Raw genomic sequence first — 25,337 nt, 5'->3', positions numbered from 1 at the left:
GGCTGCAAAAACACAAATGCCGGCAAAATTTTCTTTTACCAACATACTTTAACAATTTGTAAATGCTTGCCACATAAGGTGTGATGAGAAGAACAAATCTGTCACTTTGGTACTCCTACACTAACAAAACATGTGACCAATCAGACCAATAACAAGAGGTTAGGACGGACCGCTACAACACACGTGTTGTCGTGTTTGTTCACGCTCACAAGAACAGGAACAAACGTTTAAATTTTGTCTTCCGTTCTTTATCGTTCTAAAATCTTCACATCAAGGTAAGTGCTTGATTTTTTCATTGTTTATGAACTCAAAATTCAAACTGCACTCATGTCTATAGGATCGTCGGACTTTGTCAACAATAAGATGGACGCAGAAAATCTCGCTCTCCGCAAGGAATCACAACAGGCATTCAATAATGCCATGAAAAGCATCAAAAAGCTCATTAAGGTAACTTTTCAAACATTTTGTGCTTCCGTATTTAGCATTTTGAGTTCGGGATTACATATAACTATCTACATAATACATATTATGTATTCTATTCACATCCGAATAAGGTGTGCTGGAGGCAACAGCACCAGCAATAATTATTATTGTATGGTAAACTTACAGTTTCTGCCGGGTTACACATCATCTCGCCAGTTCTTATGAGAATCCCATGTTAAAGTAGGGGTGGCGAAAACTGTATCTCGGCGGGGAAAACTGTGACTTTTCCATACCTCATTTTTAATTTCAAGTATGATACTGCAAAGTGTGCCATTATGTAATATGTATCATTTTTATTCTTGTTTTCATGCGAAATATGTTGTGAATAAAGAACTAAAGTGGTGACTCAATAAGGGGCCACCCCGGGTGCCAAAATGCCGTTCATGCCAAGATAAACAACCTTTGTTAAGTGGTCACTATCCAAGCCACAATAAATTAATTGGACACTTACTAACTGATTCATTACCATAGTATATAATGTAATATGTTTGTCTTCTGTAGTCATTAAATTAACTAACGCCATGAAATAGAGCCTTGAGTAATAAGATTGAAATATCTTTCAGGTTGGAAAGGTCAAGGTTCCAAAAAGCAATGATGAGAAACAAGATAGTGGCGTAGTACTCCTCGAACACATTCCACACGGTTTCTACGAAAAGCAGATGGAGCTCTTTTTCGGCCAGTTTGGAAAGGTGACCAACCTGAAACTGTACCGGAGCAAGAAGAGCGGACGCAGTCTGGGGTATGCCTTCATCGAGTTTAAAATGAAGGAGATTGCTGCCATCGTTGCTGAAACAATGAACAACTACCTGATGTTCACCAAGCTGCTCAAAGCATCCGTGGTGCAAAATCCTGGACCGAAAATCTTCATGGGCCGCAAGTTTGACGAAACCAATTGTGCAGGTGCCTTCCGCAGAAGGCGGGAGCAGCACGAAAGCACCAAGAAGCTGGACGAAAAGCAGGCCAAGCGGCGGCTTGCCAAGGGAAACAGCAAGCTGAATAGTATGAAGAAAAAGCTCAACCAGCTGGGTGTAGACCTGGACATCCAAGTGGCAGGAAACGTGCTGGATGCAAACGCGACCAACAGCAGTATGGTCAGCGTCGATTTCTCGAGTGATGAGGAGATTTCTGTGAGAATGAAAAGGAAATCAGTGGTTGATGCCGTTAACGTTCCAAATTTGGTTAAAAAATCGGCTAAAAACATGAAAACCGCTTCAACTGTCAAAAGCACTAAGAAGGCACCTAAAAAATCTTTATCAAAGAAGAGGAAATCGGTGGCTTAATGTAATCGAAGGAAAAAGATAAAATGTGTTTAAACATATTCTTAATAAATAAAAACAAAGCAAATGAGTAAATTGTTGCTGATTTTATCTGAAAGAAACCTCTATTTAGTGTAAAATTAACTCATAAGTTTCCTTAACTGAATGATCAAATTATAAAACTAGATGGGGAAATAAAAATACAAAATAGTGTTTTAGGCTGAATCCATAATTTGTTAACGTTCTTTTCTTCCCTGAACTTGCAATGATTAATTTTAATATAATCATCCAAGTGTTTTTCAAATGGCTTGAATTAAATTATTTGTGCGCATTAATCCCGCAACGATTTCAAGCAAAAGCAAAAAAAATGTCGATCCATTGGGTGATCTCAAAATTTCACAGTGCATCATTGTACTGCCTGCTCTTTGACAGGCGTTCCTAAAATATTTTAGGAGCGTTAACGTGGCGCAAATTTCATCAAACACTATTTAGATTTAAGAATTTCAACCAGAAAATAAAACTTTTCACGCATTTTTTCAAACTTTGAGGGCTACCTTATCTCGACATTCCTTTAGATGCGACTGATTGGAATTATTTAACAATTTGTAGAATGTCAATAGCACGTAAGAAATGTTGGCGACATTATTAAGAATATGCTTTGGAATTTAAAATTTGCCTATGTTACCTGCTCTCTTCGAAATCATATAAACAATCTCTAATCCTCAAGGAAAACGGTCGCGCGGCAAGCCTAAAAAAGTAAGATATTTTTCCAAATTTATTTTTGATTTTTTGTTTTAGGGAAAAGTAATATATCTACTTTTTAATTTCTGCTCAAATATAATTCCTTTTATTATATTGCTTGCATAATTATTGCAAAAATATTTTCTAAATATATATATGGCAGACTCACCATTTTCGCCCAACTCACACTTCTCGCTAGGATAGGGATTAACATTGAATCTTCCCATCAGAGCGAGAAGTGTGAGTGAGCGTAAAGTGTGAGTCCCCCATACTTACTCTTTTTTAAATTAACTAAATTCACGTTGAATGGGAATTTTAATTACATACATTATACACTTTTAACTACATAACATATTTAATATTATATACATATAATTAATGAGGTACACGGGTTTCAGATGGGGAAAAGTACCAAAAATCAGAAGCTGCTGTCGAACGCAAGCAAAGAAAAACCAGCGATTCATTGCCCCCACAAACAGTGTGCTGGAGTTTTCAAGAGTATTAAAAAGCTCTTGAAGCCCATATGCATGACCGGCACAAACAGAAACATAACAGTGTCAAGAATGTGGGTGTTTCTTTGAAACCCCCAATGACAAAACAATACATGAAATGAAGCATGAGGGTTGCTAGATAGAGATATCCAGCGACATAAGTGGACGATCCGACCGACGGGCCCAAAAGCGGACATTGTAGTCCGATTTTAATTTTTAGAGCTTAATAATAGTAAACCGCGCGTGTACTCACATGACAATATAGTAAAATTCAAAAGAATATACTCTAAGAATACCCAATTAACATTCCGTCAAACAATGGCCATTCTGTCACAATTAATTCAAACAACAGACAAATTACCCAAATTACATTTTGTTTGACGAGCATATATTATAAACCGACGCGACACAATTCTAACAAGAGAGAGAATTATCCTGAAACTGCCTAAGACAACCGGGACCGGCTCACGGAAAGGACAACCGAGACGATGACGTTCCTATATAAGGACGTTAAAGTTGCGCTATCACAGAGATGGAGATGGACGAAAGCGGCCGTCCCGATGGAATTAGCTTCGCACGCCTGGACTTAAGCGGTAACACACTTCGGATGCTGCGCCCTGCTTCACTGAGACGTACCTGAACTCACCCACTCGGACACGTCCGAGTCTTTATTCCGTCTCCCGGCGTCTGTTCCTTTCCTCGCATCCACATTGACACAGCCAGTCGCCAGTCTACACATTTCCGATGTCGTCCCATCTACCACAAGTCGCAGTCCACACACGCAGCCTACAACTTCATCTTTATAAATTTCATAATTATAGGTAACACGCGCATCATTTAAGTAATTCTTTCCTATATTTTTGGTATCCCTACACAGTATATCAATAAAAATACGCCTTTTATAATAGCAACTTATTTTTTCTATTGTTTTTACATGATAAGCCTATAACAACCCTAATATCCGCCCAGAAATTTTTCATCTAGGAATATATCAACTTCGTCTGGGAATATTCTTCAAGAATGTTGTTGTTTTAAGTAAAAGTCACGCCTTTATTTCGCCCTGGCACATTCTTAATAATATTCTTAGGAATAATCCAAATATGCGTTTATCTGTGGAATATTTTAATTTTTATTCTTTGGTTATTCGGGTTATTCAATCAATTCAGTATAGGAATGTTGTTCTTTATTAATTCCTCTAGAGTATTAATTAAATGGTTATTTAAACAAAAATTTAATGACACAATTATTACTGTCACATAATCTAAACTGAGTTTTAATAATTTTGAACAACATAAAATTACATAATTATTATGGTCACAGAAAGAGGTAAACAAGCATACAAAACAATTTGCATTAGGCAACACAGATTAGAAAATTCCCCACTTGGAAAAGTGGAGTAGCATAAATTTAGTTTGTAATTTACATTCTTAAAAAAAACGGTTAATTGAGGGATTAATTTAGTAAGAACTTGACAGTTCTCCAGGACAAAAACGCATGGGAACGGCAATAGCCACAAGCGTGCATAATTCAGTGCATGACTGCATGCCGTTGTTTTTTGCCTTCCCTTGCCTCAATAAGACCCGTTGCGTTTGTAAAAAGCCCCTACCATGCTAAAGTTATGGATGGTTTAAGGCTTAATTAACCCCCGTGCCACTCAGCTCCTGGGTCCTGGCCTGGGACCCTAAAAGGAACCCTTCAAGCCTTCGCGAAAATGATTTTTGAGCTTAAATAACAAACCCGGCATGCGTGAAGGCCGTGAAGTCGTGTTTTGAAGCAAAGCGCGCAGCGCGGCCGCGGCGACCAATCAGATTCGCCAGCTTTCTAGGCGCCCATCACTCTTAAGCTATGTACAAACACAAACACTAGCACTACAGTGTAAGTTAAGGAGTAGTAGATTATCAGCTCTGATGACATTTTCGCATGCTAGAATCTACTCTCCTTTCCTTACATTTTCTTCATCTGTAAAAGTGGGTGTGATTTCTGTGATTTTACTTTACAATTAGCCTTGAGCCATGTGTGTGCTTTGTGTTTCTTCAATAAATTAATCTCTTTTTATGCGATCTGCTTGGAATCCATACAAATATCACATAAATCTGACAAATTTAATACACTGCAGTAGAGATTACCAGAAGATCGTTGCAGAAGCGGATCTCTTATGTAATATAATTATGATACATTACTTAAATGATTTTGTATTCGCTATTTTGTTGATCCTGTTAAATGTAGATTGACTGGATTGACCGCCACAGGGTAGCAAGGATATCTGTTTAATTTCATCTAAAATTCTGAATAAATATCCTTGAAAATGTCCACAAGATGGTAACAAAGTTCAAATTCATTATGATTGTTGTTTTCTAACCTGAATTTCACTCGTAAGGTACCCACTCTACCAAATGGGCAATCCACAGCTTCGTATTTTCCTGCCCAACTTCTTCATGAAATTGGTTAAACCAAAGTACAGCGAGCCACCGAACAGAGTTACGTTTGAAGTCTCGATGGGAATGTCAAGATATGACGTGAAAAACTACTTGGAGAAGATTTACAAAATTCCAGTCATCAGCGTTCAAACGCGAGTAACACCTGGAGAGCTGAAGACAACCGCTGGCTATGTCACAAAAGAAGATGACTACAAGACTGCTTTTGTTGTACTGGTAATTAATTGAATCTGTTAGCTATTTTTAGGGCGATAATATATTACTGATTTATTTTTTTAGGAAAAGTCTGTAAACTTTAGTTTCCCGGACTTGTTTGCTGCTGGATTGAAAGAAAAAGAGTATGAAAAAGAAATGAAGTCATTGGAAGCTACAAAAAGAGAATATAGGAAACAACAAGAACGAAATGCTAATAGGCCTGGACTCCCAGGTTGGTTTTCGTTTTAACCCTTAAGATTGATCAGCCCACTTTAGCTGTACTAATAAATGTAGAAAACTTACCAATTGGGTGTTCTTTAAAAATCTAACCTAACAGGAGGTGAAAGAAGACTCCAATAAGTTCTTAAATGTTCAATGCTTAAGTTTATTCTCTTTTGATGGTGGCTTGAATCTAATGAGTGCTTGTGTTTCTGAAGTCTTTGCGGCAATGTGCACTTGGAGTGGCCACAAGCCATTCGTTAGGATGAAATTGTACTTTCATTTGACAGCTCATTAGTTCCAGTGAATTTCCTGCTAACCATACGTTAGTGAAGCATCCTAGCTTGAATTACTCTGTCTGTATGTAAGGCTGAAGTAAAGTGAAGCTGCAAGAAATTATGGAACAAAGACTCGCGACACTTCAAAACATACATACAAATCTTTAAATACATAAAATTTTGCTACTGTGTGGTTTCCTGCTGGATGTAAAATTTACAGCTAATTTACAAGGTATTTAATCAAATTAAAAAGGAAGGATAATCCTCTTGCGTAAAAGGAGGGAAGAGTCCATATTAACTGTCAAATTCAACAATGGCTTTTTTAAAATGTGGCTCCGTGTGATTTCCGAGATGTCACTTCCAGCACATCACGACGAATTCGTCTCACCATTGTCATGATAATTGTTGCCGTTCACGACGAACGAAGTTCCCAAACCATACAAATGACCGCAGTACTTTGCATCGTCGATGTTGTCTTCAAAAAACATCTGCCCAGGAAAAACAAGTGGTTACTTTTGTTCCGAGTCAAGATTATCAGCGCCTGACACTCACCTCCCTCATCTTGAAAAATGCCATTCCTGTGAGCAGTGAGTCACTGCCAGCCTGGTGTTGCGGCCCTACTCGCTCCAGCTCAAGCTGGTCTGCCACTTCTTGCAGGCCTCCTTTTAAGTTTTTACAGCTCTTCATGAGATACTGCGGACCACGAGTTGGAATAAATTTAGAAATATAATTCGGGAAGAATGGCCTTACCTTGACATCATAGATATTAGGGAAATATAACCTAAGGAGTTCAAAAAATTCGCTCTCATCCTGTGGCAAGTTTTGGTCCGTGAGCAGTTTTAGCAGGTAGCCAAAATCGTAGCCACTGCGGACATAGAGAGAGATTTATGAAAAACCAGTTCACACGGCAAAGCATTAGAAAAGCACCTGTGGAAAGACAGCCATTTAATGTCCTCGATAAGGACGATCCCGGACGTCATTAGCAACTCGGCAAAATCTTGCGGTTCGATGCCTTCCTCCTCGTGCTTTTTGAACTGGATGCCCGAGTTTTGCAACAAATCTATGCTGTCCTGGGCGTACATGTCTTCCGACAAGTTAAACTTGAAGTTAAACTGCCATGTGGAGAAACCTTGCGGCGTCTTCCCCGCCTCATCCAAGAAGGTAAGGCCAAGCTGGATGATTCGCAGGAGATCAACGTTGCACCGCAGCAGCTGGTACTGGTAGTCTGCCGTGCTGCGGAATTCGCCAATTGGTCTTGCCACCACGCCAGGGAATTCCGTGTCCTGCGGACCAAATTGTTATTTATTTAAGATAATTTCAATAGCTCATGATGCGCAAATTGCACAGGTCTCTGCCAGCCGGCAAAATATGAGTCACGTGATTAACCGCCAGCCACCGTGACTTTGGCTAAGCTGTGCCAGCCACCAGTTTAAATGTGCTTGTCGGGTCGTCAAGCATTATAGTACTTCACCTTTAAAAATTATCCAGCTGCGCCAGCCACCATGGCCGGATTTAAATTCGACTGCGGCAACATCAAAATTGCCATCAAATTACCACAAAAGAACCTTAAAAAATTAGTAGAGGTCTCAGCCGTGTAATTTTTAGGCTTGAACCAAATTTTGGCCTGGCGGTGGCAGCTAGGCATTTTTTTCCGCCGGCTGGCGCGGCTGACAAAAATATAAGTGATTTAAAGGCAGGAGACTTATTTTTTCCCCAGGCATTTTTCAATTTTCTCAACTCTTGGACCGGCGGCTGACCCTGTGATCCAAAATTAGACCGCTAAAATTAGGTTGATGGCATGTGCAATTGTGCAACGGTGAAAGTCAAAAGGAAATAAAAATTGATGACTTAATTTTTGACCTCTTTGATTGAATTTTAATCAATCAAACGAAAAACGGCAAATTCTAATTATTTGTAAAGAAAAATGGATTCAATCTTGACTTGATCTTGGTGCCGTAAAAATAGCGCATAGCTCAACAACCAAACGCGATTTCCCTTGTCAAAAGATTCTGTGTCTGCAGGCGACCATTCTAAATTTAAATTCAGAACTCTTGATCATTACCTGCTTTAATCATCAAGGATAAATATTATAATAAATGCAGCAAAACAGTAATTTCTAATGGTTGCGTTTTAAACAGTCTGCTATGATTTGGAAACCCAATCAAATACAGTGTATTGCCGTTAACATATATTCAACCATTGGCAAAAGAGTTAGTCTTAAAATTTAAGGGTCACACTATACAAGTTCTTGTTCCCTTAGAGAACAAAGACAATTTATAAGGATTCAGGGATCTGATTGGGGCAATTTTTAACATTTTAGCTTGCAGCAAAACTCTTTCTGGATTATCAATTTCAAACAGAAAAAAGTCATAATAAGTTAAGTTCGTTTGTTAAAAAACATAGAAGCTAAAAAAAACTCTACAAAAACAGATTTCAAGGAAGTCTGGACAAAGAGACAAATTTCAAGGCAAAAAATAGCCAATACTGACCATCGCGACGCAGTGGTACTTCTGGACAACCTTGCGGATGATCTTGAACTCGTCGTGAAGATTGTGCGCCCACACATCTCGAATCCCACACTCTTCGTTGCTTGGAATGTTTTGGTGGCCACTGTGTGCGTTGCTGCCTGTAGAGTGAAATCAAAAAATTTAACTGACGTGTTTTTTTTAATTTAGGAGGAACAGAGAGCAACACTATACTTACGCTTGCCTGTGGCTGTGGGCATATCAGTTGGTGACTCGTTTTCCTTGAAAATTCCACTATTACGGATCAAGCATCGGCGCTCGATTTGTCGAAACACAGAGTCGCAGCTGGATCTGCTAACACCAAGGGGAGCAGAGTTACAAAATAATTGAGCCAAAAAGTGAACACGCATTGGGAGCAATGAATGTGCAACAAGCATCTTCAACCCCGACTATGACCCAAACAACAAGAGAGGCATTTTTTAAACAATTATTGAATTTTGGACAGTCTTGGTCTTCTTTAATGTGGGGTTAATCACAAATCAACACTGCTTTAAGATCAAAAGTGTCCCAATTTTTGTTTTTGCCAAGTTCTTATTTTCTCCTTTGTATAGTGGCGTTTTCTTCAATATTTACAAAGGTGAATGACCAAGTCAATAGAAAGGAGAGCCAAAAGGAAATTCCTGAATTGAAATTTGTGAACAAAGAGCATGCAGAGAATAAAAGGTGCGGCGAAATGTCCCGTCCCTGCAGCTGCATTCTCAGTGCATGCTGAAATGCAGCCTGATGCAAGATGCTCAAATTTATCGAATTCCTCAATTTAGGACCAGGCAATCACTTGAAAACAAATATAAACTACTTTTTAAGTTAAAATAATAGTGAAAAAAGAGCACAAGCAAGGGTTTTAATGGTCAAATTTTCAACGCCAAAGGGTCGCTTTTGACAGGAGTCACACTAACAACTAGTTCCAGCTTGTTTTTTTCGAACGAGCTTCTGCGTCCATGTGTGGACCGGCAAGTAGTGGTGGGTCTTAAAACGGAAATTAATTTACCAAAGATTCTGCTAAGGCCGTGGCTGACGCCAGAGATTGCGGATTTCTCGAAAGGGAGCCCCAAGATGCCAGGGTCTAAGTAGCTGAGGGGTTGATATAAACACAATCAGGTTTGGTCGACATTTGCAACATGACGTCATGCGCACGAGCACTCTAGACACTGCTCAATGATTGGCCGCTCTAGTGAGAAGGGCAGACGGCTTATTTGAACACTGGCGGTAACTTTCAGGGTGCAGGCACTTTAAGATTAAATATTTTGAATTATATATATATGTGTATATATTAGCGAGGGTAGAATTTAGAGTACCTGCGTCACCCATTTATTTTTAACTTCTCAATTTTAAAATTTCATTTTTCCAGTCATTCTTTTTAGTGCGGAAAATGCTACAAAAATTGTTTTAAAAATATTGAGATTTTGAAAGTATATTATTTTGTATATTGTTTTTCATTTTTATGTTTTTACCAGCAGAAAAAATATCCAATAAAATGCGGCTATTTACCTGAATTTATGCACAGTAAAAATAAAATTTAAAGAAAATATATTAGGTGCTTAAATATAACATACCACTAGGGTTTTGACATATTTATTTACATTAACAACATGGTCTCGTTACTAAATCATTTAACAGTTGGTTCAACGGAAAATCTACTTGTCATTTTCATAGTCAGCAGGGTTCTTGCGGAGCATGTGGTGGTGTTGCTTTTCCACAGAGTCGTAGATCAAATAGGTGGCAATGAAGGCTGCAATTAGATGATTCAGAATAAATATTTGCTCAGAAAATTTTAATTAATGGCTCCTTCTTACGAGGAATAACTCTAAGGGCCTGTCCTCTAAACCTCCTGATGGTGTTTGCAATGCCGTGGCTGATGAACCCGGCGAAGGCCCTCTGCTCGAAAGGTGAAATTTTGTACGTGATCAGTCCTCTGACCTTGTACAGCTCTCCAAAGTGCTTTCCACCCATGGCTGAAATAAAAGAAGAGATTTAAATAATATGATTAATTAATAGTGCACTATGTATGTATGTATTTAAAGATATTAGAACCGTGCTAAAATAAATCTTATAGGAAATTGAAGCAGGCTGACAATGAGTTAAAGTCAGAGCTAAATAGCACACTTGAAATACAAGCTCTAGTATATTTATATTTTAGCGATTTATGTCTAGCCAGTAAAAATATCAGTTGAATAATTATGGAAAAGCTACAGTTTTCGCTGCCGAGTTACAGTTTTCGCCACCCCTACTTTTACATGGGATTCTCATAAGAACTGGCGAGATGTGTAACCCGGCAGAAACTGTAATCATATTTTGTTTGAAAAGTTTACATTCAAACCCAATAGATCCAACTTACAATGGAAATATATGAAAATTGTGTGGTTACATACCTGCTCTATGAAAAAGACCGAACGAACCGAACGAACAGATGGATCACAATCAATATGGCGGACGGCTAATGTTTTCATTCTCGACCTGCGACTATTGGCTGGATTGCGAACCAGTTTGTAGTCGCTATATTCAAATAAGGCCGCGAAATTGAATTTGAAATATTATAACATAATATAACAAGATTAATTTTATTATTCATTATTCTATAACTAATATTATAGATAAAGGAGAGTATAATAATTCACCATCTAAATGTTTGCCCAATGTCAGAGATAACAAATTAAAGTTACAAGTCAATTTTGTTAAAAGATGTAATCCAGAGCAAGAATACTTTTTGACAAGCTCTCTTGCTGTATTATAATTTTAATAATAAAATTACATATTTTTACTACAAATTTCTTATTTTCACGAATATTTTACTTTAATATTCTATCCTTCAAAAATTTGTGACATGTTTGCAAGTTATATTCGGACAAATGGATTAAAATAATTTAAAATATAATGGCAGGAAAAGAAACTAATTCCCAAATATGCAACCTGCGTTGCTGTTGTGCGACACGGATATGCCTATATTGCCAGTCAGTATAAGTGGGCGTCTAGGAGTGTTCAATTTTAAAATGGTTCGAAATTATGGCCTGCAGGATGTGCCAATGTTGCCGTCCGTCGTTTCGATTTCTCTTTTTTAGATAATGATTTTGGTTCTCAAAACGACCCATGTGTTCGCGCTACAAGAACAAAGCGTGGTAACTGCGGGATGCAAGGCGAGCAATGAGGGTCAAATAATGGTCTCCTCATAACAAAAGAGCCTAAAAAATGGGAAAATATCAAGTTTACCAAAACTCCAAGAAGTTAAGGATTAAGGATATTATAAATTCCAAGTGACAACAAGTGACAATTCAGATGAAACGTGCAAAATTATTTTTCCTTGCGTTCTAAGTTTACGTCTGAAATATTTTTATCTGTATTCCAGACGTTTTTATATCTTTAGGATTTTACGTTTCACAAAAAAATATTCAAGATCTTTAATGTTAGAAATTTAATTTTGAATAATATTTCTATTATTAATGTTTGAGAAATTAGGAATACATTGTAGCTGGTGACGAGACAAAAATGAGCTGCTTGGCTCGCCAGACCTGTCAACATTTTGGTTGGGACATCAATTTTCGGTCTAAACGCGCTCCAATAATCGTACACTATCCTCTTAGATTATAAACATATTTAAAACGTGTCAAATATTAAAGCCAAGCATAAAATGAAGATTTTTTTTTTTTAAAAATGCCAAAATTGTGAGTGACGAATTAAAGGCGCTAATGCAGTAATCCTTTATCGTGCCCCTTCCCCCTGCCACCCTGCAAGGCGGAGATAGTACTAATTTCAGTCAACGAAAAGCATAGAGCATTTTTATTAAGAGGGATGCTGCTGCATGCCGCTCATCAGAACCTTTGTGCTCAGAATTTCGGTATTTTGATGCTCCCTTTCATAGCCGGTTAATTCACATGAGGTTCATCCCTATAGAAAAGTGAAATAACCGTACCACATAGATCTTTAGATTCAGTTACTTGAGAGGATATTAACTAAATGGTTTTTTCCTGTTTTCTTGCGCGAGCGCAGAGAGAGAGAGAGGCGCTCTTTTGCGGACCTTTTCCCCCCAATTCAACTGTCATTTAACAGTCATTTTCTTGTTGAGTTATGCCAATATAGGTGGCAAAAATCGTCGCTTGAAATTAAAAAAGCAGCATCCTCGGTGTTTACCGAACTGCTAGAGAGGGGCATAGATTTTTGTTTAAATTATTTTTACAACTTATATTGCGAAAAATGAAAATTTATTAGATGGTACACAATGGCGGTATTTTTGTCTAATAAAAGTCACATCAGTTGCTTTATCGGAACAGAAGTAAAAATCCGAGCTGTAGATAAGAAACGCATCAGCGCCATGGTTTTATGCGCACAAGAAAATAATGCAGTCCTCTGCAGAAAGTGCTGTAGAGAGCTGTTCTACTGCTTTCTGACTAAAGAGGAGATAGTCAATCTCACTGTAGCTGGAAGGCAGTTGACAAGAATCTATTGAAGGCTATACATGGTAAAGTAATCTTTTTATTATTTTTGTTCTATATAGGTATACCTTTTATTATTATACTATATATGGCTTTGATAACTCACTCGCAGGCACAAAAGATATATGTAAAAATTAAAATTCAAAGCGCATTGGATAATTTATTAAAAAAATGTGGGGTTTATTAAACTGATAAACTGTTGACTAAACGTCGTGAGACTTAATTCTCCGTCTGATCTGCCGCAACACGCGCTTGCAGACACATGGCGCGGCGCGCGGTCGCTCCTCAAGAAATATCATTTATTCGTGTATAATATTTGATTTTAAATGGGCGGTCGTCGTCGTCGTCGCAGATCACGCCAAGGAGTGTAACGACTTTTGCGAGCCAAATAATTTGCAAAATAAAGCAACTTTAAGAAGTGCTTTGTATGGTTGAAATATACTCCACCACCTTTTTCTTGCTGCGTATAAAAATGGATGTTAAGACATGATGCCATATATTTTTTTATCAAAAAGAACCGCTACTCTCATAAATAGTAATTAAATGTGGCTTTATTATTTATAAATATAATATATATTATGCTTAATGCTTTGTATATAATTTTCAGCGTTCTTGATGAGCTTTGGCACGTTCAATTGCAAACTTCAAAGGATCACCGATATATTCAACTCTGTGAAGAAAAATGTTATTACTACAATGAAATACAAGACTGACTCCGAGTTCCGTGAAAAAACAAAAAAAAATCTGCCATCGAGGTAATATGTCAATACAATTCACACAGTTTTTAAATTATTCTAATGGGGGTGATCTTATAGAGCAACCGAAAGAGACGTGAAGCAACTCGACGAGCGTGTGAGCAACCAGCGCGTCCCGAAAATTGAAATGTATTTTCGGCAAATTGCAATCCAATCAAAACGTGCACCGTGTGCAGCTATCAGTTCTATAAAGAACCTTTTCTATTAGGCATTAATAAGAAATAAAAAAAAACTCGCTATAAATAAAGAGCGTGATACGCGCAAGTAAACGCTAGAGGCTCTCTTTGGCCTATTAAAGTTCGTCCAATTCTGGACCGTCTCGCTCATGTTTCCTTGTGATAATACGTAAAGAGGCACAAGGATTCCGAATCTTTTACCATCTATAGTTATTTCTCGTATTTGAATGTGAAATTCGTAAAATAAGCTGATTAAAATCCAGATTTGGTGATTAAAATTTTTTTCCTTATATATCTCTAGGTTCAAAAGTTCTGCAAAAGGCATTACGTTTTAAATAACACCGCGTAAAAGTCCATTTTCTAAGATTATAAAAAAGACTTATTGTAATTTTGTATAGGTATTATAGCTGAAAATTTGGCAGTAAAAACAAAATAATATGTAATAGCCTCGGCCGGCAGCGCTGGATGCGGCGATTCTCTGCGCTGGTAGGCAACACTCGTCAAATATGATGACGGTTCAGTGACATTCACTTTGGCAGGTTGCTCCTGGTTTAATTTAACAGAATTGATTCCAAATTATTTTTCGACTCCATTGACCGAATTTTCATTTTTGAGCAGTTGATAAACTCCGGTAAACTTTGCTTTGAAGAGCTAAATCTATTAGCCGCAATGCTGGATATGAATTATTTGACTGTTCTATGGACGGAATTTCGAAGTCTGGGCCGATTGTCCAGTCGAACGGAGTACGGCAAGGCGGCAGCATTTCCCCTTTCCTCTTAATTTACTCGCCCTGTGACATCAACCACCTCTTAAATTTTGCTCTAAAGTTAAACTGTTGATGTATGCCGATGATTGTAATGACTGTAATTGGGGCTAAGCAGATAACCAAACTTTTCAGCAATTGCTTCGATTCTATACCCACAATTTTTTTCTGATCTGAATAATTTTGGAGAATAAAGTCCATAAAGTCTGAAGGTCTGCCATGGCGGGAGCACGCGAGAATTGATCTTAGGAGTAACTGTGGAATTTAGTCTTGAAATCTCCCTTTAGTAACCGTTTCAATCAATCCTCTGTTATGCAATGTGTATTTATGAATATGTGTACTTCTTGCTTTCAAAAAACAAATTGCGTAAATATTTATAAAATTCTGCCGCTTGTAATAATTTGTTTACACGTGTCACCAGGGTTGCATTTGCTTACTATCCGGTTTTTTCACCACTGGTTTTTAACGTTTTTTACCACTCAATTTTTACCAATTTCTTGCGCAAGAATCACAAGAAATGAATTTATTCCATTTTTCATCAGAGAAAATCTAAAATTTCGGTCGGAGTGCTCAAAATTTCATCCACTGTGCAGATATTTTCTTTAAAATTCCCATTATGGTGCCTGAATTTCTCCAAAAATGTATCTTTAACAATTTTTCAAGTCTAGGTTATAAGCTCAAAATTAGTAAATTATTGAATAATAAGGTGAATACATTGCCTGCAAAAAACTGGTAAAAATTGAAAAAACTCATTTTACCACTGCACTGCATTTCTTTTAAAATGCGTTTTTTTTGCAACCCTGCGTGTCACGGTTGGTCAGGAGAGAGAGAGAGAGATCAGGAAAATCATCGTTTCTCCCTTCAGGTTAAGGGGGCGGGGGATGAACTTAGAAATGGGTTTAACCAATAAGGCAAACGACCCCCGCATCAGATTGGAATTTTGATTTTGGCCAAAAACTCCAATTAAATTTGAATTACAGAAATAAGTGAAGGAGAGCGCCTAGGCGTTTTTGATTTCTATCGCGTTGCACGTTGTCATTTGTTTTAAAAAACATTCTGCTAATATTTTTCCTTTTAGCTTAAAATCGTAGTCTTGTCTTATTCACAATTTCCTAATTATATTTTTCAATGGGTTCCCTCGAGGATTGCAATAAATAAAGTTCATCTATATGGAAGGATCATTTTATTACCTAGACTAATTTTTTTCTACATTTCAAAACCTAATTTTAGTACAGCTATGTTTATAATTCAATCAGACAGCTTTAATGTACAGAAAAAGAATTTAAATGGCATTGTGTTGGAGAATTTCCCTCTTCTTAACTTAAAAAACTATGGGGTGACCAAAATTTTAATTATCTCGTTGAGACCATAATATTTACGGTCTAGTGGGCCATTCGTCTGTACCAGAATCTGGCTCGGAAGTCGTCAGAGCACGTCAGGAATGAGGGAGAATTGGGCGAATGACATATATACCGCACAGCTCCGTTGTGTCCTGCAGAGAAAATTGGTTTTAAAAATATTTGAGACTCATAAATATTATTTACCCAGAGAAAGGAGCTGTTTTCTGGAGGCATTACGAGAGTTCCATACACACAAACTTGTTGTCATCTCATCAGGATACATGACGTAGTCTTCTGTGTGGTTAAAAACAGCTTGGGCATGGTATTCTTTCTGGCCAGTTGTACCGGCCCCAGTGTAGGCTATCAGACACCTGTTAGTAGTCAGCTCCCACAGCCTGATCTGAGACTCCTTTCCAGAGGACAGCAGGTACTGAAAATTAAAAATTTAATCGTTTTATCAAATAAACCATTTCAATCTTTCAACACTTACTTTCCCGTTTCTGGTAAAGCATAACGAAGACACCTCCTGTCCATCATGTGCCCTATGGATCGTGTTGAAGCACTTGTTTGAGACTCCATCCCACAGTTTGATGTCGCCGTCTTTGCTGGCCGATGCAAACACTTTTGCATCAAGAGCCCACCTGAACAAAGTTTTAAATTAGCAAATAACATGAAAAGTAAAATACTTCTAAATTTATACTTCTAAATAAATTTCTCGAAAAAAAAATAAACGGTTTGTCAATGATATTGGATCCCTCTCATCACGGTCTATTCAATGGTGCACAAATGATGATAAAATTACCTAAATTGTGAAATAAATCTTGATTTTACATTAAGGAGAAAATTTAAGCTCGCTGATTGATTAGCGTACAAACTTTTGAGCCGATTTCCTCTAAAATTTCACGGCAACCTGGGAACTTTAAGCTTTTTCCTCATTTTCAGATTATAGTATTTCAAGTAAAAAGGATTTTTCACAAAATTTAAATTTAGAGACTATGTGATGATTTTCCATGATTTTAAGCACTCATCAACAAAAATGGATTTCCAATTAACTGAATAGAGACTTCCATAAATCAAGAGCCAATAGCGGTTAGACGCCTCTACCGCAATAATCCTCTTTTTGACCAACGAAAACAATTTAACTTACTTCACAGCGGTGATCTCGTCTTTGTGTTGGTGCGCTGCAAAACAGCAGACGTAGCATTGGGCAGTGTTGGCGTCGTAGAGTCGAATGACTGGGTGGCTAGTTCCGACCAACAAATAGTCGCCAGTTGGATGGAAATTCATGCATCGAATCGGCTCAGAATCCTGGTAGGAAAATTTTTTAATTAAAAAAAAACGCGTTTTGTCCAGGCAAATCTCACTGTGATTGTTTTGTACGCCTTTCTGACTGATGTTTTGCTGAAATCAAACAATTTGATGGAGTAATCGGAACTGCCAGACGCCAAGATGAGCTCTTTGGGATGAAATTCCAGGCTAGTCACCTCTTCCAAATGGTCATACAAGGTTCGTATGACAGGGTGGCCTTGCTGGTCTTGGCCTGTGCCTCTCTCATCGGCGTCAGGTGCTGATTTGGCCAACATCCTCTCCACGTCTAAAATCTAAATAACAATGACGAATTGATTTATTTTAAATTTAACAAAAATATACTTTGATGGAGGCATCAACACTTCCAGTGGCGACCAAGTTTCCATCTAAACTGAAAGCGCCAGCTCGGCACTGTCCTTTGTGGCTGGTGACATAAGCCGTTTCATACAGAGCTGGTTCCGGGGCCAAGCTTTGGATGTCGGTCTCATATTCGAGGTCAAGCCCAGCACCGAGAAGGCTTTCAACTTTGGTCACCGGCCGTGGAGCATCTAGTGAATCAGAAATATTTTATTTTATTATGCAATTATTTAATAATGAGTTGAGTATTTATTGAACCCTTCGAAAAAAAATAATACATAGATACATACATAAACTGTTGTATGATCAATTCCAAAACAGAGACGAAAACACAATCGTACCTGGCTCATGCTGCAAGCCGTACTGTACCAAATGGTGAAGTCTGTTTGAAGGAGGGCACAGAGGCTCGGCCTGTACCAAGGACGATAGACTGAGTCCCAAATTCTGGTAACCATCGTGAAAGAGCTGACTGAAAATTATATTTCATGGTTAATAAACGTTATTAATTTTATTTTAATCACAGTCATAATATGTATGTATATCATATATATATCATATACATGCGACGCAACTTAATTTCTTTCGAGCATTTGAGATATATTTTTTGTATAAGTAAATTACATAGATACACGCACCTTATGATCAAGCGGTATAAATTTTCACGAATTTTCATCGAGTTTTTCTCTTCAGTTTCATTTCCACCCATTTTTAGCCAAATGTGAACAATTTGCAAGCCGGTTTTTAAATGTGGCTTGGTGATGAAGAACAACTGAGAACAACACGCTTTAGCCTTTGAACACAAACAAACAACAAACAGTGCGGCGAAGTGATCGTGGCGTGTCGTCTGAGTCTGAAAATACAACCGCTTTTGTTGGTATCACTGACATTACAGCTCTCTCGCGACGATTGGATTGTTTTGTTTGCTGTTTGCTTCAAGAGGTGGTTAATGTTTTATCACTGCCGGCGACCACTGGCAGAGATTTATTGAATTGAACCATTGCGAGCAGTAGGAAACTGCAATTATTCCTAGTTTATATAATTTAAGTTCACAAAGGAGCATGTAAGATTTTTTCTAAAAATTGATTCCAGCATTTTATGTATTGGTATTATTCGTACACCTAGGTCTGCGGATGGCGAGAATGTTGTTTCATCGACTGTGGGTGTGCGGCCACGCTGCTTCCTGGACGTCAGTATTGCCGGATTGGACTCAGGTCGTGTTGTAATAGAGCTCTTCTCTGATAAATGTCCACGAACGGTGGAGAATTTCCGGAGCCTCTGCACAGGCGAGAAAGGCATTGGAAGCCTTGGGAAACCACTGCACTATGAAGGCACCATTTTCCACCGGGTCATCAAGGACTTTGTAGTCCAAGGTGGTGATTTCACTGAAGGAGATGGCTCTGGTGGCGAGTCTATTTACGGGGGAACTTTCGATGGTGATTTTAATCATGGTTGAAGCCATCCTAGTGTCTGATTCTTAACTATCATTTATTAAAGATGAGGACTTAACTGGGAAACATGACAGGAAGTATTTGGTCAGCATGGCCAACCGGGGCAAAAACACCAACGGCTCCCAGTTCTTCATGTGAGTTTTGAAACCTATATTTTTAGCTGAATTACGGTTATTAATTTGCTAATTACTAGTCTCACTGGTCCTGCCCCCCATCTTGACGGGATCCACACGGTCTTCGGTCATGTTGTCTCTGGCCAAGATATGATTGAAAAAATCAACATCCTGCCAGTGGATAACATGTTCAGACCTCTACAGGATGTAAAGGTCATTCGCAGTGGAGAGTTGGTCTTGAGACCTAAGAAGAAAAAGGAGAAAAAGAAGAAGAAAGTGAGCAGCAGCAGCGACAGCAGTGACTCTGAAAAGGAAACTATTAAGAAAAAGAAGAAGGAAAAGCATAGAAGGAGGTACTTTGTTTGGACTGTTTAAAAGACAAATTTTTCTCATAAATTGGAATAGTTCCAGAAGTGATGACGAAACAGCAGAGAAAGAAGAGGAGGGTGTCCCTCATCCTCTCGTGACAACATTCAACATCAGCAAGGACGAGATTCCAGAAGTGCCAGCGAATTTCTTGAGTCGTAACACCGGCCCTGATAAAGATAAAGAAGGCCAGTTTGAACGCAGAGGCTCCAGAATCCGTGGCAGGACTAAAAGCGGCCGAACAATCAAAGGCCGTGGAACGCTGGTAAATTGTAGATGCTTACTAGTCTTGTACTGCTATAATTTTTTATTTTATTTAGCGGTATCGTACGCCGTCTAGATCAAGGTCTAGAAGTGTTACTCCTCCGCATTGGCGTCAAGAGCAGAAGAAGAAAATCCCTTACAAGAAATTTGAGGTCAGTTTACATCTTTTGTTTATTTCTAAAGGAGGTTCTTTTTTCGTTAGTGTATTTCCCTAATAGCTGTATATCTGAAATTTGGCCTAGTTTGAAATTGTTCGTCGGCCTCTACTGAAATAGAAAATAATCTGTTGGAATTGTTTAGGAATAATCAGCATTGCACTGGCAACAGTAATTTATATTAAATTCTTAAAGTATCCAGGAAAGGATATTGTTTACCTTTTTTATCTTTAAGAAAGCCATATATCCATAGTTGCCAGAAGATTGATTTTAGCAAGCCATTTTCTTATTTTCCTCATAAAAAACTTTCCAATTGTCAAAATATATAGTTGAAATTAATTAAAAGGTATAGTTATCGTGAATGTAGCTTTCTGATCTTGCTTACATAAAAAATTGGCCAACTGAAACAATTAAATGACGGCGTCTATCATTTCTTTAAACTTAATTGCATCCTTGAAATTTCCTTATCAACTTTCATTAAAACGGCCAATCAAAATTGTCTACAATATAATGTAAAAAATAACACAGTCGAAAAACATTTAGATAAGTTGAAAATCGAGTAAAAGCAATAATAATACGGTAAGAAATTTTCAAGATTGTTTTGAATTTCTTCAAGGAGGTGGTAAAAATATGAAATTATTGCAATTTCTTGATTAAAAAGTTTTCTTGCTCAGGGAATACACTAAAGTCTAGAATTTAAACTCAATCTTGAATATCACATACAATTTTTCTATATATATATATTTTAAATGAGCAGGAGATTGAGAAGGTGAAGAAGGAGAGGGAGGAGGAAATTAAAAAGCGGGAGGAGGAAAGACGTAAACGTCACGCAGAGAAGGAAAAAAGACCACCCCTGCAAACACAGAACAAAATGTAATTCAACATAAAACTCTAATGGTTTGAATAAATAACCAACAAATAATTTTACAGGCCCGAGCAAAAAATTCAAGAGGATGAAAAAGAAGAAGGGGAGGTGCGAGACGATGAAGAGAAATCGGACTCTCGTAAACGGATAAGAGATTCTGATAGGAATTCACGTAGTCTGAGAGGGTCGAGGGATCGGAGGACTGGATCGCCAAAACGCAGGCATTCGTCATCGCAAAAGAAGGCTTCTCCAGCACGCCGCCGCAAGAGGTCTTCTTCAAGTTCAAGTTCATCCAATTCAGACTCCACCAGGGACCGTAAACATAAGAGGAAGTGATTTTCTTTTTTTTCTTTTGTGGAGACCAAACTGCTAGATAATTCTATGCGTGGATTTGGATTCAAAGTGTAACTCAAATTAATCTATCATAGTTGAATTGAATCTTGCAATAATGTTACCTTCGGTACTTGACCAACTTATAAGTCCTGCAAAGCATTACTCTTAAATCTAAAATTTCACATGAGTTTATATTAGTCCAATAAAACGCCTGACCCATGGTAAAATCTTGATGTTTCACTTTAATCCTAAAACCTATAAAAGGTATATAATAGGTACACCATTCTCATCTCTGGCAGATGCGAACTATATTTTCTTTCTCATATGTATATTTATCTCTGAACAAAACATAACAGCCTAACAGAGGCAGCAAGGTGCACCAACGCCAACTTGATGGTTTTAGCACTTTTCCTCTTTTCCAGCAGGCTTAGGAATACAAATCATCTGGCGCGTTTAATAAAAGGCCACCTTTAAAAATAATTTTTTTAAATCTGGTCGGGATATCTACATAATTTAGCGATTTTTGTTTAAAAAGAATTTGGAATCAATTCTGTTAAATTAAACCAGGAGCAACCTGCCAAAATGAAAGTGAGTATGCAATAAATTTAATCGTCATCACTTGTGTGTTGCCTACCAGTGCCGGGGGCCATGGGATCCACGCATCCAGCACTATACCAGCCGATGCTTTTACATTATTTTGTTTCTATACTGCCAAATTTTCAGCTAACTAAGACCTATAAAAAAGTACACGTCACCTACAAGCTTAACAAATGGGCTGTCACACGATGGTGTTATTGAAAACTAAATGCGTTATTTTGCAGAATATATATGATGGGTCTTTGCTTACATCAAACAGTATATCGTCCTGGTCCCGGCAAAATTGCGCAACGTTCAACAAACAACCAAATTTTCATTGTCGAATTGATTGTTGACCTTTTCTTGCAACAAGGAAATTCGCGTTTGGTTGTTGAAAGTTACGCAATTTGGCCGGGACCAGGACGATATGGTCCTTCATTCAATAACGCATTTCGCAAAAAGGGGGATTTCCCTAACTACTATTGTGGCAATAAAAACATTTTGACCGGAATAATCAAGGATGCCCACCAACTCGAATTTGCCCAGGATGTTGTTGTCCTTGGTCATGCCACGTTTACCTTCATAAACCTGAATGAGCACGCCAGGCTGGTTGTCCGAGTAAGTGGTGATGGTCTGGGTCTGCTTGGTGGGCGATCTATTATCAAGCGCATTTTGTGCATGTGTGCGTCCTGATTTTCGATCTTCTACTACTTCTGCATAGAATAAGTGATTCAACAGCAAGCTGAAAACATATTTGTGTTGATAGACGCAACACATATAATATACAAATGAAAATGGCCGAAAGATTAAAAATAATTAAATATAAAAGTTAAGAAAATATAAGTACTTATTATTATTATTTATTATTATATATTTAAAGAAACATCTTAAACAAAGATCTGGGAGAGCTTGAAAAGTCTATTATTATTAATAAAGCTATTGTAAGCAGCAGTTTCTAAAAGTGAGAATTTCTTAAGAAGATCATCAACAAAAAAATCAGTGTCAGCCAGCTCATATGCTTGTCTAGATTTCATAAATTTTGACATGTAGTATTTTACCCTCGCGAGATTTTGACGAAGTGGCTTTCTAAAACCGCAGTGGCTCTGTTGACTGGTACGTGCGGTTTTTGCCATATTATTTTTTTGAAAATTAATAAAAAAATAAAGTTAACTGCCTGAGGGGACTTTGTTGTCAATTTCTTCTACTCCAGCACTTTTCATTAATTATTTTTAGTACTTTCAATTGATGTGCAGAGAAATTTAATTAATGAAATTTAGAAGACGCTTTGAATTTATAAAAATCAGTGATCCGAATTTATGTGACATTTTAGTAAAAATGCAAGAGCAGCAAAAGGCCGAGAGTATTAATGAGGTGCCATTGTTCAAAAGAGAAATCGTGTGAGTCGCTCTAATAATTGTGAGAGACGCAATTTACAGCCTGGTAAGCGCGACTGGCTGATATCTCTGTTAAGTGAAATAGTGTACTGTATCGCGGTACATATGTGCAAAAAGGTCATAAGATGTTTTTAATATTTCTTCTATACTCGGTGTAGAATTTTCACATTTTATTTTTAATGCTATATAATCATTAGTTAGGCCAATTTTTAAGTTTGGATATGCTTTCTAACAAATACTAATTTTTGCAGCTACATACCAACTCATGAACGTTTTGAATTACCTATTGACGGTGGAGAGCAAACCGCTAGTGAGAAGAGTGAAGAGGAGATAAATATCCTGATGGAACCTGCTTTAGAAATTTCACTCCGACTGGGACAAAAAAGTCGTCAATTTAACTGTGTATCTTTCAAACTGTCCGGTAGAACTAAAATATCAATACTTTAAAAGGATATTAACTATTGAAAAATTTGTCAGGAAATCCATTACCACAATTTTTCTTTTTTCACGCGGTAGTGCGTGCATCTGAAATCGCTCCCAACATCGAGGGATTGATTTTAACAAGCAAACTATAGCTCGATACAACAGATATCCTGATTTTTTATATGGACTCCGAGTTTCTGCAGGCGCTCAGTAAATTTTCACAACTCAAACTTCGATCTCCAAATAGACGAATTATGCTGCATTGATGGACTTCGAAAGCCTTTTCCAACTTTGCGAGCATCTTTCAAGACTTAAAATATTTAAGCGTTTGTTTCGCTAATGGCTTTGCTGATATTGATTTTGAAGAGCAAAATATTGCTAAAAAATGAAAAAGAGCATGTCAAACCTGCAAGTGTTTCTTTACAACGCATCTGCTGAGTATCACTTGAGGAGGCGATTGTGCATGGACCCTCTGCCAAACTTAGAAGTCGCATTGAAGAATTTGCAAGTTAATTCTGCTTGATGCAAGACTTCATCCCCTTTGCACTTGACCAGATTAGCTATGAAACTTCAAATTTGCGCCACTTGCTGGTAGATTTTGGCCAAGAAGAAACAACAAGTTAAAACGTGCATCTGACACATTCTCTTGTCAGTCATTTATGGGTATGACTAGATGGCATTTTTAAAAGCTTAGCCATTTTTTTCAAATATTATTCTTCGTTTTAATTTTTCAAAATCAAAATGAAAGTAAAAATCAACAATTTTTGAATATGAATTAATTTTTCTTTAAGGCATAATCAACGTCTATTTTTATTCTTGTGAAAATCTACAAGACTGTAAATGTGTATTAATTCCATTTCAGGTCTTCTGGTATGCAGAATGGGTTCGCGATGAAAGCTAGTGGCAACCGTTGCGCTTAAATTCTCTAATATCGAGAGTCTTTCGTTAGGAGATTTTCCTCTACATGTTCTGAACCGCTTCTTGGACAACTATGGATCAAATCTTCGTAAACTTTCTTTATTTCATAAACTTGTGGAGTGCAGATGACTTTCAAGGAAATATTTGCTGCCTGTCCAAGATTAAGCAAACTCGAGTTGGCCACGATCATCAATGACCCAGAGCCCATCACTTTCTTCGCTTGCCCTATGGAAATTGAAATATATTTTAAGAGGTGAGTATTGCGACCACATAGAAAAGATGTCATTAAAAAAATACCTCATTAAAAATTATTTTAGCTCCTACGAAAGCAAAGATGAGCTGTCAAATATACTGAGTGCACCTGACCTAAATAAAGTTACATTATTCGGTAATTTTGACGTCAAGAGCCTCAAGAAAGTGACATCTTTAATTTTAAAAAAGGAAATTCTGCACCAGCTCCAAACTCTTATCATAGAAATGAGAATTAATAATTCGGAAACACTCGTTTCGTTGATGCGGAACGTATCAAAGAAACCATGGAGTTGACAAAGTGCGCCGCTGCCAATCTACAAAATATCAGTAGCTGTGTTAAATTCTACTTGAATTCGCGTAAATGTGAATATAGTGTGTTGGCAAAAAGCCTGAGAGTCTGAGAGGTGGAAAAATTGTCAACGAAGCTATGCCTGATATATAACTCTCTTTTTTAGCAACATGATCAATGATAGAGATTTAATTA

General features: G+C 37.6%; 6 protein-coding genes and 2 long non-coding RNA genes across 9 annotated transcripts in view; 5 read left to right on the top strand and 3 right to left on the bottom strand.

Moving 5' to 3' along the window:
- The window catches only part of LOC135938098 (cytochrome b-c1 complex subunit 8), a 36,093-nt gene extending 25,002 nt beyond the window's left edge, over positions 1-11,091 (bottom strand). The window contains exons 1-3 of one of the 2 annotated variants that reach the window (XM_065481639.1): positions 10,993-11,091; positions 10,417-10,575; positions 10,254-10,352 (exon numbers count right to left, since the gene is read on the bottom strand). In XM_065481639.1, coding sequence (XP_065337711.1) covers positions 10,258-10,352; positions 10,417-10,573 — 252 coding nt within the window. In that variant the 5' untranslated portion in view covers positions 10,574-10,575; positions 10,993-11,091 and the 3' untranslated portion in view covers positions 10,254-10,257. Of the gene's footprint in view, positions 1-10,179; positions 10,353-10,416; positions 10,576-10,992 lie in introns of those variants that run through there. The other variant, XM_065481638.1, reaches the window with a different exon arrangement.
- On the top strand, positions 116-1,837 carry LOC135935230 (MKI67 FHA domain-interacting nucleolar phosphoprotein-like). Its single transcript, XM_065477392.1, has 3 exons — positions 116-275; positions 338-447; positions 1,047-1,837. The coding sequence occupies exons 2-3, from the start codon at positions 364-366 to the stop codon at positions 1,761-1,763; spliced, it is 801 nt and encodes a 266-aa protein (XP_065333464.1). The 5' UTR covers positions 116-275; positions 338-363; the 3' UTR covers positions 1,764-1,837.
- On the top strand, positions 4,936-5,903 carry mRpL23 (mitochondrial ribosomal protein L23). The gene is made up of 4 exons (XM_065478804.1): positions 4,936-5,128; positions 5,198-5,290; positions 5,349-5,622; positions 5,686-5,903. The coding sequence occupies exons 2-4, from the start codon at positions 5,277-5,279 to the stop codon at positions 5,848-5,850; spliced, it is 453 nt and encodes a 150-aa protein (XP_065334876.1). The 5' UTR covers positions 4,936-5,128; positions 5,198-5,276; the 3' UTR covers positions 5,851-5,903.
- Positions 5,963-9,767, bottom strand: Pop2. Its single transcript, XM_065478803.1, has 7 exons — positions 9,612-9,767; positions 8,802-8,914; positions 8,588-8,724; positions 7,026-7,381; positions 6,849-6,963; positions 6,651-6,791; positions 5,963-6,586 (listed from the first exon to the last, which is right to left on the bottom strand). Exons 2-7 carry the CDS (start codon positions 8,821-8,823, stop codon positions 6,467-6,469), a joined length of 891 nt encoding a protein of 296 aa, XP_065334875.1. The 5' UTR covers positions 8,824-8,914; positions 9,612-9,767; the 3' UTR covers positions 5,963-6,466.
- A 1,777-nt stretch (positions 11,092-12,868) lies between the features above and the next one.
- LOC135937205 (uncharacterized) lies at positions 12,869-14,068 on the top strand. Its single transcript, XR_010574465.1, has 3 exons — positions 12,869-13,073; positions 13,655-13,802; positions 13,863-14,068. It is a non-coding gene; the product is annotated as an uncharacterized LOC135937205 (long non-coding RNA).
- A 1,839-nt stretch (positions 14,069-15,907) lies between these two features.
- CstF50 (cleavage stimulation factor subunit 1 Cst50) lies at positions 15,908-18,542 on the bottom strand. Its single transcript, XM_065478746.1, has 8 exons — positions 18,382-18,542; positions 18,088-18,215; positions 17,732-17,937; positions 17,446-17,682; positions 17,229-17,389; positions 16,572-16,722; positions 16,286-16,511; positions 15,908-16,233 (listed from the first exon to the last, which is right to left on the bottom strand). Exons 1-8 carry the CDS (start codon positions 18,450-18,452, stop codon positions 16,124-16,126), a joined length of 1,290 nt encoding a protein of 429 aa, XP_065334818.1. The 5' UTR covers positions 18,453-18,542; the 3' UTR covers positions 15,908-16,123.
- A 98-nt stretch (positions 18,543-18,640) lies between these two features.
- Positions 18,641-21,517, top strand: LOC135936064 (peptidyl-prolyl cis-trans isomerase G-like). The gene is made up of 8 exons (XM_065478745.1): positions 18,641-18,806; positions 18,869-19,179; positions 19,241-19,328; positions 19,388-19,660; positions 19,713-19,938; positions 19,994-20,089; positions 20,850-20,965; positions 21,023-21,517. Coding segments are annotated over exons 1-8 (1,383 nt in total). The 5' UTR covers positions 18,641-18,804; the 3' UTR covers positions 21,294-21,517.
- A 2,241-nt stretch (positions 21,518-23,758) lies between these two features.
- Positions 23,759-25,290, top strand: LOC135936458 (uncharacterized). The gene is made up of 3 exons (XR_010574336.1): positions 23,759-24,346; positions 24,546-24,854; positions 24,919-25,290. It is a non-coding gene; the product is annotated as an uncharacterized LOC135936458 (long non-coding RNA).
- Positions 25,291-25,337: the final 47 nt, after the last annotated feature.

The sequence above is a fragment of the Cloeon dipterum genome, chromosome 2 (genome assembly GCF_949628265.1).
Source record: "Cloeon dipterum chromosome 2, ieCloDipt1.1, whole genome shotgun sequence".
Classification (NCBI taxonomy): domain Eukaryota; kingdom Metazoa; phylum Arthropoda; class Insecta; order Ephemeroptera; family Baetidae; genus Cloeon; species Cloeon dipterum.
The sequence above is the reverse complement of the archived record's forward strand: the minus strand, read 5'-3'. Positions and strand labels throughout refer to the sequence as shown.